The following is a 16,952-nucleotide window of genomic DNA, read 5'->3' as shown; positions in this document are numbered from 1 at the left end:
TCAGGGATCAAACCCAAGTCTCCTGAATTGGCAGCTGGATTCTTTATCACTGAACCACCAGAGAAGCCCATGGTATTGTTATAACAGCCTTAACTATCTAAGACACAGTGAAAGGGGAAAGTTTCAGGCAGAGAGAACAATCCCCATAAGACCTTAAAGATCTGTAAGAGTTGGTAGGATTGGAAGCCAGGGGGACACATGATGGGGTAAGAAGGATGAGAAAGTAGAGGGTCTCTGAGGCCTGGTGCAAGTGTTGAACTTGACCCCGAGGGCACCAGAAGCCACAGGAGGGACCTGAAATACAAGTGTGGCCAGATCTGCACACAAGGAAGAGTGCTCGGGCTGCGGTGTTGGAAAAGGGATGGGAACAGGGGGAAATAAAGGCAGGGAGGCTAAGGAGGAGGTTGCACCCAGCTGAGAGGTAGGGGAGCCCTGAATTAGGGAAGTAGCCATGAGGAGGGATGTCAGTGGCTGTTAAGAAGTAGAAGAGACAGACCTTGGCTAATGTAGGTGAAAGCAGAGGAGGCAGCCAGGATCAGGTTCAGATTTCTAGCTTGAGCACCTGGATGGAAGAAGGGGTTTCTAAATGCTCCCTGGTGGGGCCTCCTTCCACGGTGAGGCTCCAGCATGGCAGGGATTCTAGCCTGTGTGATCCGACTCAGTCCACACATTCTGGGTTCAGATGACCACACAGCCAGCTAATGAGTGAGGGAGCCGTGGATCAGCTCAGGGCTGTCTGGCCCCATCAACCCGGCCTCACTCATCATGCTAGACGTCACATCATTCCCAGAAGAGACCTGTCCCTTCATGCCCTGCAGCCTGCTATTCCCAGGCTGGTGAGCCAGGGGGCCCTCCCCATCAATCTCCTATCACTACCTGCCCCACCAAGGCTGCTCATTGCCACTCTCGTGGCCAAGCCTTCTCTGATCCATCATTCCTGCCACATGTGGGCAGGGCCTGTTTGAACACATGTCCTTGATACAATCTGATGCTTATCCCACACTGCCATGTCCTGTAGTCACAAGTGTACATGTTCTCTTTTTCCCAAGAAAATGGCCAGCTCCCCGAGACAGGACCACACCCTTGGCATCCCTGTACTGGCTGTGAAGACCCAGATTCTAAACTCTCCATTCTGGCTGCTCAGTGAGACAAAAAAGAGGACCAAGGAAAATGCCCCAACTGTACTGCGCTGGGTCAAACTGTCCCTGCCAATTTCAGGTCCACCCGGGATCTCAGAATACGACTTTCTTTGAAAAGAGAGTCTTGGCTGCTGTAATTAATTAAAATGAGGTCAGACTGGAGTAGGGTGGGTCCTAACCCAATTTCTGGTGTCCTGACAGACAGACACATGGGCAGAAGGCCAGGTGACCATGGAGGCCGAGGTTGGAATGACGCGTCTACAGGCCAAGGAACACCACGGATAGCCAGCAACATCAGAAGTAGAGAAAGAGGCCAAGAAAGATCCTCCCCCAGAGCTTTTAGAGGGAGGATGGTCCTGTGCACACCTGGATCTCAGACTTCCAGCCTGCGGAACAGTGAGAGAATCGATTTCTGTTGTTTCAAGTCACCCAGGGGCTTCCCTGGTGGCTCAGTGGTAAAGAACCCTCCTGCCAATGCAGGAGACTTGGGTTCAATCCCTGGATCAAGAAGATCCCCTGGAGGAGGAAATGGCAACCCACTCCAGTATTCTTGCCTGGGAAATCCCATGGACAGAGGAGCCTGGTGGGCTACAGTCCATGGGGTCGCAAAGAGTTGGACATAACTGAGTAAACAACAAAAAGCCACCCAAGTTGTGCTGCTCTGCCATGCAGCCCTAGGAAACCGAAACATGTATACTCGCCCCCTAGCAGTCATGCTTGCTCAATAAATACTTGCCGAATGAACGAGTATATGAGATCAGAGGGTGTTAAGACACACAAAACAGCCAGGCGGCCAAGATCAAGATGTACTGATACATTCCCAAAGTTGGCACTGTCCTCAGACCCTAACCAAAGTTGACAGCGGTTTAAGAATCCAATGGCATGAGAACAGAGGAAAAAAGGAATCAACAATTGAAAAGTGCACAAATCATTAAACAAGGCATGGATCATGTGAGGAGGACCGCGGTTTGTAATCATCTTCCTCTCTTCACCAGGGCTTCCCTGGTGGCTTGGCGGGTAAAGAATCCGCCTGCAATGTGGGAGACCTGGGTTCAATCCCTGGGTTAGGAAGATCCCCTGGAGAAGGGAGCGGCTACTACTACTATCTACTCCAGTATTCTGGCCTGGAGAAACCTATGGACTGTACAGTCCAAGGGGTCGCTAAGAGGCGGACACGACTGATCCACTTTCACTCCTCTTTTATAGGAAGAAAAACAAAGTAAGACTGGCCATGTGGACCTCAGCTTCCAGACAATAGGACCGAGACACCACACCTGTCGGGAACACGCCTAAGATTATACTGCAGAGAAAGAGAGGGGAAAGAAGCAAGTGAGCTTTATAATGCCCACGCCAGCAATCCCCTGGCCAGGTCAAGGCTGCAGCAAAGGTTGCTGACAGCAGTTCCTGAATCTCTGTCATCACAGTCACAGGGCTGTCACCCTCTCCTGCCCCCAGACCACTCCACCCCTTCTCACTCTTCCCTGCTCCTTCCTGCCCTCCTTCCTGCCCTAGGAAACTCAGCACCCTGGGCTCAACCAGGTCACTGATGCTAGAGACCACGTCCTCCATTTCTTCTATTCACTCCAAGGTGGGTGTGACCCAACACATGGACCTTCCCAGCAGCAGTTCTGGCAAAAACAGGATGCTATCTCTTGGACTAACTCTGATGGAGAGGCATCAAGGAGACAGACATCACTTGGAAGGTGGGATTTGAGGATGGAGATCTTGGGTTCAAATTCTGGGTCTGTAAAATCTAAGTAGAAATTCCTTCCTCAGGTATTTGCAGTGAGGAGTAAGGGAACTCAGTGACATGGTGGATATAAACGGGCTTGAGAACCTGTGAGTGGCAAGACTGTCCCTGACCACTTGTACCCTACTCTTCAAAATGCTTCATCAGAACTATGCTGAGATTACTGAGGATGGCTATTAGAATAGCCCCATCTGAACCCCCCCTGCCAGTTCAATAAGAGCCAGATTCTAAAAATATCCTACACGTGGATAGAGTTTTTAAGATACAACTAAGTGCTTAGTGTGGGCTTCCCTGGAGGCTCAGTGGTAGAGAATCTGCCTGCCAATGTCTGGGTTGGGAAGATCCCCTGGAGAAGGAAATGGCAATCCACTCCAGTATTCTTGCTTGGGGAATCTCATGTAAAGAGGAGCCTGGTGGGCTATACTCCATGAAGTCGTGACGAGCCAGACATGACTGAGAGACTAAACAACAACAGCAAGTGGTTAGTGAAGACCTTTACTAGAGATTAACTGGGAAGAAGCAAGGGTGGCTAGTAAAGGCAGGTGCTGATTTCCAGGGCTTAGTCGTGTCCTCGGGTGGTACTAGCCAGGCTGACTCAGAGGAGCCTGGAATGTGGCCAGTCTGGGTCTCAAGGGGCCAGGCTGTCTGGAGCTCTGAGGACCAAGCACTTCTTCAAATCAGCGCTGACTGCTGGTGATGCATTCTTGAGATCTATTTGTTCCTGTTCAGTCGCTAAGTCATGCCTGATTCTTTGCGACCCCATGGACTGCAGCACACCAGGCCTCCCTGTCCCTAACCAGCTCCCAGAGTGTGCCCAAGTTCATGTCTACTGAGTCAGTGATGCCATCCCACCGTCTCATCCCGTTACTTCCTTCTCCTCCTGCCCTCAATCTTTCTCAGCATCAAGGTCTCCTCCAATGAGTCAGCTCTTTGCATTAGGTGACCAAAGTATTGGAGTTTCAGTTTCAGCATCAGTCCTTCCAATGAACACCCAGGACTGATCTCCTTTAGGGTGGACTGGTTTGATCTCCCTGCTGTCCAAGGGACTCTCAAGAGTCTTCTCCAACACCACAGTTCAAAAGCATCAATTCTTCGATGCTCAGCCTTCTTTACAGTCCAACTCTCACACCCGTACATGACTACTGAAAACCTAACTCAGGATCTGACTACTCAGGACCTGACTTGATGTCATGTTCTCAGGAAGCCAGGCTGACAATCTGGAGCTTGCTTGGACTCCTCCCTTTCCTCTGCCCCACCCCCTTCACGGCTCTCATCCAGGTGATTCCCGAGGCTTGTCTCTCCCTCCTTCCTTCCTGTCTCCTTCATAGGGGTGGAGCCCTTTCTGGCTCCAGCTTCTCTCAATAACCCACTGTTGCTGTCCAATTGATCCCATCAAAATCAGGTGAACTCAGAGCCCTCGGAAGCCCCTCACACTACGACGAGCAGCCCTCTCTGTTGGAGACTCCTGCAAATCATTCCCAACCTGACCCCTTCTGCAAACTCACAGTCTGATGCTTCTCGATACAAACTCTCCTCCACCTCAGCCAAAGCTTTCTCCTCATGGTGTCCCCAAATACTAGCCAAGTCCTTTCCCTTCTCAGAGGCCCGTCGCTCTCAGCTCTGAAGCTCACCTTCACACTCACCCCTCTGATCTCAGAGGGCACCAGGGCGGAACCCCCACATCTCAGAGCTGGGAGGAGCCCCGAGCATCACTGTGCACAGATTCCCCAGGGAAGCATCCAAGACTGGACAGGCCACCCTGTATCCACGTGCCTGTCACTGTCACTTCTCTCAGACTGTGGTCCCCAAGGAGAAGAGGCCTACCTGTGGGGCTAGAGCCCCGCTCTCCATGGCCCTGGGCCCCACATAGCATCCAGGACATGAGTGAGATTCAAGGAATGACTTCTGGGGAGTCATGGAAGCTGCTATATGGTGTAAGCCATCCCAGTGGTCCCTGCATGAGCATTGTTTTTAATTTTATTGTAGTATAGTTGATTTATAATGCTGTGCTAGTTTCTTCTATTTAGCAAAGTGACTCAGTTATATATCTATAATATTTTTATATTTACAATATGCCGACAAAGTCTGTCTAGTCAAAACTATGGTTTTTCCAGTGGTCATATATGGATGTGAGAGTTGGACTATAAAGAAGGCTGAACACTGACAGGATCAATCAGACAGCAACAGTGGGAAAGAGAGAGAAGCTGGAGCCAGGAAGGGAGGCCGGGAGGACCCCGATGAGGGAGGCAGTGAGGAAGGAGGGAGAGACAAGCCTCGGGAATCACCTGGATGAGAGCCGTGAAGGGGGTGGGGCAGAGGAAAGGGAGGAGTCCAAGCAAGCTCCAGATTGTCAGCCTGGCTTCCTGAGAACATGACATCAAGTCAGGTCCTGAGTAGTCAGATCCTGAGTTAGGTTTTCAGTAGTCATGTACGGGTCTGAGAGTTGGACTGTAAAGAAAGCTGAGCATCGAAGAATCGATGCTTTTGAACTGTGGTGTTGGAGAAGACTCTTGAGAGTCCCTTGGACTGCAAGGAGATCAAACCAGTCCATCCTAAAGGAAATCAGTCCTGAATATTCACTGGAAGGACAGATGCTGAAGTTGAAACTCCAACACTTTGGCCACGTGATGCGAAGAACTGACTCATTGGAAAAGACCCTGATGCTGGGAAAGACTGAAGGCAGGAGGAGATGGGGACGACAGAGGGAGAGATGGTTGGATGGCATCACTGACTCAATGGACATGAGTTTGAGCAAGCTCTGGAAGATAGTGAAGGACAGGGAAGCCTGGCGTGCTGAAGTTCATGGGGTCACAAACAGTCGGACACAACTTAGTGACTGACCTGAACTGATATATTTCATACTTTCCATTACAGTTTACCACAGGATACTGAATATAGTTCCTGTGCTACAGAGTAGGCCCATGCTGTTTATCCATTCTATACCTAATACTTCTCATCTGCTAATCCCAAACTCCCAATCCATCCCTCCCTGCCTCCCCCTCCCCCGGGCAACCACAAGTCTGTCCTCTGTATCTCCGAGTCTGTTTCTGTTTCATAGACATGTTGATCCGTATCATACTTCAGATTCCACATGTAAGTGACATCATATGATATTTGTCTTTCTCTGTCTGATTTACTTAGTATGATCATCTCTAGGCCCATTCATGTTCCTGCAAATGCATTTTTTCATTTTCTTTGAGTAACATTCGGATGAGTTTTAAGATTCTCACCATCTACGCCATCTCATCTTTTCTATCACTGGAGCAGGTCGGAAAAGAAGTAAGCTGGGACAGGAGGAGCAGAGTCCACTTCTCCTCAATCATAGGAACAGACCAGAGTCCCTCACTGTGCTTCTGGCCTGGTGTCAACATTCTTCTCCCAGCTCCTGCCACAGAGGACAGGGGAAGTGGGAGCAGAGCAGTCCCATGCCTAGGTCCCTGCCTGTCCACCGGTCTAGCCCACCCCCCAGCGCAATTCTGCACTCACCCGACTGCCCTGAGCCGCTTCAGCTGGAAGCATCTCCAGCTCAGAACAAAGGATTTGGGGACTGGGGAGAAGGCCTTCTCCTGGTGGCACAGATGGTAAAGAATCCGCCTGCAAGGTGGGAGACCTGGGTTCGATCCCTGGGTCGGGAAGATCCCATGGAGGAGGATATGGCTACCCACTCCAGTATTCTTGCCTGGACAACCCCATGGACAGAGAAGACTGGCAGGCGACAGTTCACGGGGTTGCGAGGAGTCGGACACAACTGAGCGACTGAGCACGCACGCACACTGGGCAGAAACACCAGGATTCTTCTGAGGATCAGCCAGCGGGAAGGGAAAGACAATTCATTCTCCCTTCCCGGATCCTGGAATGAGAGATGCAGTGGGGGACCCGTGGGTGCTGGAATCTAGACAATGACCTGCCAAGAACAAATGTTCACTGATAGCTGATGCGGCAGGCCTGAAGCCAGCGAAACAGTGACCTGAGACTGTAATGTAAACACTCCAGCAGAAGTATGCTAATCCCAGGCCGGCTGCTGGAGGTGGGGTCCCGCAAGTAATGGCTCTGCTTCCACTTCCCTGATGTCACTGGGGCTCCAGATTCTCGTCACTGACGTTTACACTGACATTTACACTGTCGTGAGCTCTCGAGCCTCATTTCGTGTACCCTCTCTGGGGCCCCAAGTATATGCACCAGGCTGTGGCCAGCCTGCAAAGCCAGCTTTCCCCAGAGCCTCAGGCAAAGGGTCAGTGGGCAAGGCTGGGTGCAACCAATGACTTCCACAGCATGCATTCCCCTCCTGTCCCAGCAGGACCTCATCTCACCTGTGCTCTGACTGTTCCAATGAAACACAGACGATGAGACAGTGACAGTGTGAACGAGGAGAAGCTTAAAGCTCATTCAAGGGACTTCCCTGGTGGTCCAGTGGTTAAGAATCCGCCTGCCAACGCAGGGGACATGCATTCAATCCCTGGTCTGGGAACAAAGATCCCACATGTCACAGGGCAGCTAAGCCCGTGTGTCACAACTACTGAAGCCCCTGCACCCTAGAACCTGTGCTCCAAACAAGAGAAGCCACATGAGAAACTCACCCACTGCGACTAGAGAAAGACTGCACACAGCAACAAAGAGCCTACAGAAGACGCAGGGCAGCCAAAAATAAATAAATTCTTTAAAAAAAAAAGAAAGCTCATTCAAATATTATCTGCTCCATTCCCCTCCCAGCAGAGTTGGATGTGGAAGGTGAAACAATAGAGCCCCCTGCCACTCGCTGTGAGGGGAGGTGGAGACACAGTCCCTACATATGAATATTTGTTGAATGGGACTCTCTACTAGATGGTCTATTTTTTTCCTTGAAAAAGCAGCCCACAGATAAGTATGCTTTGCCAACTTGCTTTCATGAATTGAGAGATGAATTTTCTAGCCCAGCAGGGCCACTGGCTGGGGATTTGATGTCAGCAGGTCATTTCTCTGCTCTGAGCTTCCAGGGCCTTAACTACAAAACGAGGGATGGGCTAGTTGATTTCAGAGCCCATCTGTCACTCTAACCTTCTGGGAGTCTACGAACATCCATGTAGCGAACAGAGCCTGCTGCAGCTGAACACGTGGCTGCAGAGTCTTGCCGTCAGGCCCCTGCTCACACACTACCCCTCCTGGGAGCCTCCCCTCTCTGGTTAGCTTTCCTTCTCCTGGAACGCCTCACCTGCCTGATCATCTAGGTTCTCTGCTTCTTTCAGCACCGCAGAGAGATTTCAACAGACCTGATCAGTGCTGAGAACGCAAAGCAGGAAACAGAGAGCACCACGGTGAATGTACACAAAAGACAAGCCAGAGGCAAAACCCGTAGAAAACTGTGGAACAAAGTGAGAGAATGCAACCATTTGGGGTCATGCTCAAGAATAACATAAACAAGTTCATATATATAAAAATATACACAGTGGAGCATTTGTGGATTCTGAGCCAGGAAAAGGCAGAGTGGGAGGGTGTGCGGTGTGTGTCTGTGTTTAAAGACTGAGTGGAACTGAACAAAACTAGTCAACAAAAGCCACTCAGACCACAATATACAAATTCAGCAAAGCTTATCTGCTAAAAATCCCTTATCCAAAAGCCAGGGTAGAGTTTTGTGTTGTTGCAGTTACATGGTAATTATATTCCGCTATGCCAAAGGGAACTCTCTTTAATCACACCATTTGGGTCCCCAGCAACTTCCCCAGCAACCATGAGAGAGGGAGGAGGGACAGGGAGACACAGCACAGTGGAGGTCCTGGGAGGGGCAGGGGCCGAATGGTGCTCATCTCTGAAGAGCCAGCAGCCCATCAAGAATGCAGAGCTTGGGATGTCCCCTGTGGCTCAGCAGTAAAGAATCCTCCTACCAATTCAGGGGGTTTGATCCCTGGTCCAGGGAGATTCCACATGCCACGGGGCAACTAAGCCCTCATGCTGCAACTACTGAGCCGTGCTCTAGAGCCCATGCTCCGAAACTAGAAAAGTCACCACAGTAAGTCCGTGCACCACACCGGACAAAGCCCGGTGCAGCAACGAAGACCCAGCACAGCCCAAAGTAAATAAATAAATACGAATTTTAAAAAGATGTGAAGCTTGAAGACTACAAGGCAGTCCTGGGCAGAACCCAGAGGAAATTTCGGTATAAAGGAAGCAAGGGTGGAACTTAGTTTCAGAACCAAAGAAAGACCGCTCGGAGGATTTCACTGGAAGAACCATGGCAAATGGGTGATCTGGAGCTGTTTTAGCTTGAGCCAAAAGGAGAGTGGACTCAGAAACTAAGAATGTGAAATGCTCGATAAGGCCAAGGAGGCTGCACCAGCAAGAAGCACGGGGACATCATCTGTGGACCGGAAGAGGAAGGGAGGGGGAGTGCCTGGTGGAAAAGTGTTCCCTTGAAAGTGTTACTCGCTCAGTTGTGTCCGACTCTTTGGAACCCCATGGACTGTAGCCTGCCAGGCTTCTCTGTCCATGGGATTCTCCAGGCAAGAATACTAGAGTGGATTGCCATTCCCTTCTTCAGGGGATCTTCCTGACCCAGGGATAGAACCTGGGTCTCCTGCATCGGAGGCAGAATCTTTACCATCTGAGCCACGGGAAAGCCCAACAGGAGTGACTACCTCCCAATATAGGGATAGACCTGAGGGACCACTCTCTCTTCTGTCTTCATGGCTCCTAGCCAGTCTCTCTCCACCCTGGAAAGTACCATAGTTAGTGACAAAAACATGCTTTTTTTGAGCCAGAAAGACCCACTTTGAACCTGGGCTTTGTCACTTTGTTACTTGCCAATTGTAAAAAACATTGGGAAATTCATCAGTTTCTCAACTATAAAATGGGTTCAGGGACTTCCCTGGGAGTCTAGTGGTTAGGACTCTGCGCTTCCACTGCAGGGGGCTCAGGTTCAATCCCTGTTTGGGGGACTAAGATCTCACATGCCACGTGGCATGGCCAAAAAAAAAAAAGATAAAATGGGTTCAGTAACACCATTTTTGTAGGATGTGAGGATTAGCAATCGTTAATGTCCATGTAGAAAATTAAAGTTGACAAAATGTCTGTTCACCTGTAGGTTCACTGTAGGTTATGATTCAGCATCACTGCTATTACTAAGTACTGACCAGATTGGGGTGGTGCTTCCCACGTGGTGCTAGTGGTAAAGAACCTGCCTGCCAATGCAGGAGGCATAACCCAACGTGGGTTCGATCCCTAGGTCGGGAAGATCCCTGGAGGAGGACACAGTAACCCACTCCAGTATTCTTGCCTGGAAAATCCCATGGACATAGGAGCCTGGCAAGCTACAGTCCATGGGGTCGCAAAGAGTTGGATACAACTGAAAACAACTTAGCATGCAGACTGGGGAGGTCAAGGAAACAAGAAGCTGAGACCCCAGGTGTGTGGATTTGGAAGAAGACACACTGTCTCCTGTTCTTTGATTTCTGAAACGTGAAACCCAAAGTCACCCAAGAAAGAAAACCAGTCGTCTGATGACATGGGCTCTCCATGGGATTCTCCAGACAAGAATACTGAAGTGGGTTGCCATTTCCATGGGATTCTCCAGACAAGAATACTGAAGTGGGTTGCCATTTCCTTCTCCAGGGGATCTTCCCAACCTAGGGATCAAACCCAGGTCTCCTGCATTGCAGGCAGATTCTCTACCATCTGAGCAAGCCACTAGGAAAGCCATGCAAATTATACCTTACTAAAGCTGTTGAAAACAAAAGCCCTAGGTTGGATCATTTCTAATTGTGTGGCCTGGAGTAAGCCAGGTACTTCCTCCTGGAGCCTCAGCTGCTTCTCTGCAGAAATCCTATTGGCTCTCCAGTGAACCCTGCCTTCAAACAAGCTCACAGCTGGTGATGGGGACCCACTTTAAAACCAAATGATGTTTTATTATTATAAACCGGACTTGGAAAGTATTATAAGTAGAAGTCTTCATCATGACTACTTTCTGCTCTGAAAAATACAGAATCTCAGAGGAGGGAGACTTCAGTGAACTAGAGAGGCCAGTGGGGTCCTGGAGGAGGTGGGTCTGAGTGAGATGGGAAGGAGCAGTGGGGTCTGGATGAGGAGGAAGAAGAAGGGGGCTTTGCAGTGGGAGGAATGGCTGGATGAAAGCCAAGGGAGTGGGCAAGGAGGGGTGTATCTCCAGGGCAGGGACAAGACATGTCCCACTGGACTGGATGCTTCACACAGGGCAGAGGGTGCAAGCTGGCTGTCTGCGGACCATACAGGAACCACAGATATGTAGTATTTGGCCCACGGAGTTAAACAATTAAAAAATTTCTAGAACATTCCATGTTTCTGGTTTCTCTGGAAAAAATGGGAAGACCTTGTCTATGTCGAGGCCAAAACGGGCCAGACCTGTCATAACCCTTACTATTGCCCTGACACCGAAGTCACTTTATGCATTGACATTGCTCGACTGGCCCTTGCAGAGTGAACCCTGGTACAGGGGACCAGGTGGAGGAGAAGGTAGGAAAGACAGGCTGGGGACAGGGATGCAATGGAAAGCACATCGTCTCTGCAATCAGAAAAGCTGGGGTTGGAATCCTGGCCCATCACCTCCCAGACTGCCACTGTGAGCAGTTTCCTGAATCTCATGATTGTTTTTAAAAGACATTCTATGAGTTACACTTGGCCTGGTACCCAACAGAGCTGATGTTCAAAGTGGTATTATCATTGTCCACTGTCAGCCTAAGGACTTTTGGTGAACCTGGCAGACTCCGGGGCAGTCATGGCAGGTTCTGAGCAGTGGGTCGTGCAGGGAAAGTACATTTCACAAACTGTGCCTCTGACAATGATGTGCAGGGTGGACACCAGTGGGAAGGAATTGGGGAGAGGTGAGTAGGGGTGCAGTCAGTCAGGTTTGCAAGAGAGGGAGGTTGGCTGTAAAGATGCTGATGTTTGTGGACCTGGAGCAATAGGCCAAATGGAGGCCTGCACATTTTTGCCATTATATGTAAGAGTGAAAACTGAAGCTAACACACTGTTAAAGAAAATAAAATATGTTCTTCTACCTGGATGAACTATGGCTTTATAACAGCCTGGAAGAGCAGGTTCAAATTTGGAATTCTCCCACTTTTTGTAGCTCCACCTGTGTATGGTCAGGCCACCCAAAATGGCTGTTCTCTTGCTCTCTGTCCATCCCCCACCTGACCAATGCCTGCTTCACCCACACCTACTCACATCATTGACCTTCCTACATACTTGCCTTGGGCCCTAGCTAGTGACAGTTTATCAAAGGGGAGGTGAGGGGCGTGCCCCTATGCTGGTTTCCCTGGTAACCAATGAGCCCACCCCACATCAAATCCCCCTATAACTGGCAATCTCCCCTTCCCCCAGGAGCAAAGACCACGGCCAGGACCTGCCAGATGTCTGCCACACACAGTGGAGAGTCGCTGCAGAACCTTGCTTCAGACTTGTCAGCTCCCCTTTCCGGTGAACCATCCATGTTCCTGTTGCTGACTCCAGGCTCTCTCTTTGGTCCTGAAGCTGGCCAAGTGCAGGCCTTGTAGATGTCGGGGATGCAACCCAACACAATGGAAGCACCAGGACACTGGGGGAGCACCCCTACCCCCAGTTTGAGCCCTGCTTTTCTCCCCAACCCCAAACTCTTGGAGGCTCTGGCTGGTACATCCAAGGCTCTGACCACCCAGGGCCTCGGGAGCCACCCTTGGCCATTCTCATGGCTCGGGGTGTGAACAGAGTGTGTGCTGTCTTGGGGGAGGAGCGGGGTGGCAGGGAGGACCTTTATCCTGTGCAGGCCTGGAAATGCACATAATCCATTTGGATGGGACACTCCAGGGTCTTTGAGGGCCAGACTTAATAAAGGAGGTGTGGGCTTGGGGAGGGAGTGGGACTCCCAGGCCTAAGGGAGTCGTGTGCATCATGTGGGAAGAAGTGCTGAGCGGTAAGGGCCCTCGCAGTCCCCGAGGGCCCGGTGGGTGGCGGAAAGGGGAATACCTTTGGCCAGGGTAATGTTGCGCAGCGCGATGGAGTGCTCCCAGTCCTTGAGGCGTAGGTCCTCGGTGACACCGTTGAGCACGGCCAGCTCCTGCTTGAGCTGCAGCTCCAAGCCCCGGTGCGCCAGGCGCAAGCGGCGCGCGTCCTCGCTGGCGTTGCTCACCAGCACGCGCAGGTCTCGCAGCCGCGTGCCGTGCAGGGCCACGTCGTAGGATAGGCTGAGGTTGAGGCCGCGCAGCGCGCCGCCCACGTCCGCCAGCTCGTCGCTCAGGGCGCCCACCCGGCGCGCCAGCCCGTCCAGCAGGCCGGCGTGGCGCCGCAGCAGCAGCTGGCTGCGGTTGCTGTCCACCTGCAGCTGGTAGAGCTCCAGCTGCGCCGCGTCGCTCTGCTGGGCCGCGCGCTCCCGCAGCAAGACCACCGCCTGCTCGCTCTGCGCCGCCTGGGCCTGCAGCCCCCACAGCGCCCCCTCCAGGCGCTGCACCGCGCCCGCCAGGGCCAGCAGCGAGTCCGACTGGTTCTGCAGCGCGTCGTGCGCCTTCCACACCTGCTCGCTCAGCTCCCCTTGCAGCGGGGCCTGCAGCAGCCGCAGCTGCAAGTCCCGGAAGCTCTCGTTCAGCCGGTTCACGTTCCGAGTCAGCGCCTTCAGGTCGTCCGGGGAGCTCCGGGGCCTGGACACTGCGGAGATGGAGGAGAAGGAGGAGGTGGAGAGATGAGACGGCTGCGGAGATCCTCCGCCAACCCCCGCCCCGGCAGGAGACGCTCAACTAGAGGAAGGAAAAGCAGAAGTGGCTAAGGCTGAGCGCCTTAACACATCCCCTAAACGGTGTTCAGCCAGTGTGGTCCCCAAACACGTCTGCCCGTGAGAATCACCTGGCCAGGGATCCCACCTGTAGAAATTGTGATTGGATGGGTCTGGGAGGTGACCCGGGCTTTGGAATTTTAAAAAGAGCCCAGGGTAGTTATAAGATGCGGTTGAGTTTGGGAACCCCTGGACTCATCTATGGGCTTCCCAGGTGGCGAAAGGTAAAGAACCCGCCTGCCAATTCAGGAGACATAAAAGATGCAGGTTCCATCCCTGAGTTGGGAAGATCCCCAGGAGAAGGGCCTGGCGACCCACTACAGTATTCTAGCCTGGAGAATTCCATGGACAGAGGAACCTGGCGGGCTACAGTCCATGGGATCACAAAGAGTCCAACAGGACTGAATCGACTTAGCCTGTATGCACGCACGCACGCATGCACGCACAGACTTATCTATGGATGAGGTTGATCCGTAGGAACCGGTCTCTCTCTCTCTCTCTCTCTCTTTTTTTTTTTTTTTTATTTTGGAAAGGATCAGGCATCAGCAGTTCCACGAGCATTACCCTCCAATATTGTGTGTCATCCTCTCCACTTTAGAAGGGAGGTACCCTTATCCCCTGGAGAAGGAAATGGCAATTCGTTCCAGTATTCTTGCCTGGGAAATCTCATGGACAGAGGAGACTGGCAGGCTACACAGTCCATGGGGTTGCAAAGAGTCGGACACGACTGAGCAACTAAAGAGCAGCAAAGGACCCTTATTTACCCCTCTTTACGGCTAAAGCTGTTACTTTTGCCTCAGACAGCACAGCAAGTAAGACATGGAGACAGGATTCCAACCCAGAGGGCTTGCTTGCTCTGGAACCCAGATGCTGCCCTCCAAGTCTGCTCTGGAACTGCCTAAAGGGACCATGCCAGCAGCAGACTCAGCCAGGCTCCGGGCAGCGCTGGTAATTCCCACTCCCCAATTCGGGATCCCATTCCCTTTAGGCTAGGGGAGATGCTTTTTACATCCATACCTTCCCTTCTCTGGGGCTTCCCAGATGGCGCTAGTGGTAAAGAACCCGTATGCCAGTGCAGGAGACATAAGAGACTCAGGTTTGATCCCTGGGTGGAGAATATCCCCTGGAGGAGGGCATGGCAACCCACTCAGTATTCTTGCCTGGGCCCATGAACAGAGGAGCCGGGCAGGCTACAGTCCATGAGGTTGCAGAGAGTCAGACACAACTGAGTGAATTAGCACATGTGCATTTCCCTCCTCAGACAACCACCTCAATGGTCTTCCACCCTTTTCTCTTGAAAAAGAGGTTTCCTTTTCTTGATTATAAGCAGCTAGTTCACAATATGAAGGGGAGGGGCGTGCCTCTGAGTCATTATCATCTAGCATCGGGTGTCTCCTGCATGCTCATGGAGCACTTAGGGACACAGCAAACCCTGGTACATCCTGGGATGTCTAGGAATGCTGGTCTGTTTGCTGTGCACTGTCCACATCTTTGTCTCCCTCTCTGATCTACACACCAGAAAGATGGAAACTAGTAGTGGGGGTGGGGCAGAGTAGGAGGTGGAGGCGAAGGAGGCACAGAGGGAATTCTGCCTTGGAAATCTTGGGATGGAGAGGGCTGGGGAATCTGGTACACAGCTTGTTCAAGTGATGAGGGGATCCATATACACTAGCTCTTTCCTGAACCTCAAGCTGGGACTGAGGAAGGTGGTTTTGTGGGTGCTGTAGCTGATGCTTCTGCCAGTGCACAGCATTTATGGTGGCTGCCCTGGAGGATGTAAGTCATCTCAGATTACATTCAGAGGCTCACAGCATTAGAGGAGCATTTGAGCCCCACTTCAAATTCTCCCTTGAGACTTCCCTGGCAATCCAGTGCTACCACTGCAGGGGGCAGGGTTCGACCCCTGGTCTGGGAACTAAGATCCTGCATCCCACATGGCACACCCAGAAACAAAAAAATGACAATAGTCAACAAAATTAAAGTGTTCACTCAGCACTTTAATCTCCAAGAAAAGCATATGCCCAACCTCTGCTCAAAGCCATTCTCTCCACTTTCAGTTAGTTCTAAGTGCTGGAATGTTCTGTATTCTGTTCAGACTTGAAATTTGCCTCCCTGTACTCTCTAACCACTGATTTTGCCCTCTGAGGTCACAGAAAGCAAGTGAATTTTACTTTTCCCACAAGACAGCTCTTCAGAATCTCAAAGACAGTGATCACATCCTGGCTATGTAACAATGCTTCTGGTTAAAGTCAGCAGTTCCTTCATCAGCTGTCTCCTGACTAGCTTCTGAGCGTCCATACCGCCTGGCTAACCTCTTCTGCACATAACAGGGTGTCAACATCCCCTTACAGGGTGGGGCTTGATCTAAATTTGTTTCTTTCCACGGTGTATAAAGACTGGGCGAAGTTTGGAAGAGGGGTCTTCAACTTCATTCTGGGCAGAAGACTCTCTACTATGGCCCAAACTGAGTTTTTCAGACTTGCATCATTGATTTTGAGTCTAGGCAGTCTTTGGTAAAAAGTTTCCCCATTTTACAGATAAAGAGACTGAAACCATGAGCATATTTATGATCTGCCTAACGGCATGCTTCCTGACTCCTGGTCCAGCGGTTCCCTTCATGCCCCACTACTCTGAAAAGTTAGTCAAAGAGTCGTCAAGGGATTTCCCTGGAAAGGTCCAGTGGTTAAGAATCCACTTTTCAATTCAAGTGACATGAGTTCGACCCCTGGTCAGGGAACTGAGATCTCACATGCTGAAGAGCAACTAAGCCCGAGCCACAACTAGAAAGCCCGTGCGCCACAATGAAATATTCCGCCTGCTGCAAATAACGCCTTACGCAGCCAAATAAAGAAATCTTTTTTAAAAAGAGTTGTCAATAGAAGTAAAGGTTCTGGGGAAATGAATCCATGATGCAATCACAACCCAAGCAACCACAGGAACTGTCTGCCTAAGAAGTCATCGCAGGCCAGGGCCTGATTGTGTTTGTCTGATATTCGACCAGACTGATTGACAAGTATTTGAGACAGGGTGGTTGGAAACCAGAAAGCCTGATATTCTAGTGTCAGTCTGTGCTCTGGATGCTCTGAGATTCAGAAACACCGCAGCTCATCAGAAGGAGTAAACACTAGGTTTGTCGATTCTGGTTTTAACTTTGGGATTGCGAATGACTAAGAGGAACAGTGCAAGTACTTGATTTTAATGCTCATTAGCTCAGGCCTGTCAGAGGCAACCCCGTGAAGGAGGCAGTTTCCCTTAAAGCCACTCTCCGCCAGCTCCCACCAGCACCTCCCTCCCTCCCTCTGCAGGTGGTCCCTGT

At 51.1% G+C, this 16,952-nt stretch overlaps 1 protein-coding gene across 1 annotated transcript in view; it reads right to left on the bottom strand.

Moving 5' to 3' along the window:
• The window catches only part of SCARA5 (scavenger receptor class A member 5), a 133,084-nt gene that overhangs the window by 43,063 nt on the left and 73,069 nt on the right, over positions 1–16,952 (bottom strand). The window contains exon 4 of the mRNA XM_086414854.1: positions 12,838–13,512. Within this exon, the coding sequence (XP_086270980.1) occupies positions 12,838–13,512 (675 nt within the window). The remainder of the gene's footprint in view (positions 1–12,837; positions 13,513–16,952) is intronic.

Source organism: Bos grunniens, chromosome 8 (assembly GCF_055505025.1).
Source record: "Bos grunniens cultivar Pamir isolate PY7600 chromosome 8, Bosgru_T2T1.0, whole genome shotgun sequence".
In the NCBI taxonomy this organism is placed as follows: Eukaryota; Metazoa; Chordata; class Mammalia; order Artiodactyla; family Bovidae; genus Bos; species Bos grunniens.
Note: the sequence above shows the minus strand (reverse complement) of the source record. Positions and strands in the feature narration are given on the sequence as shown.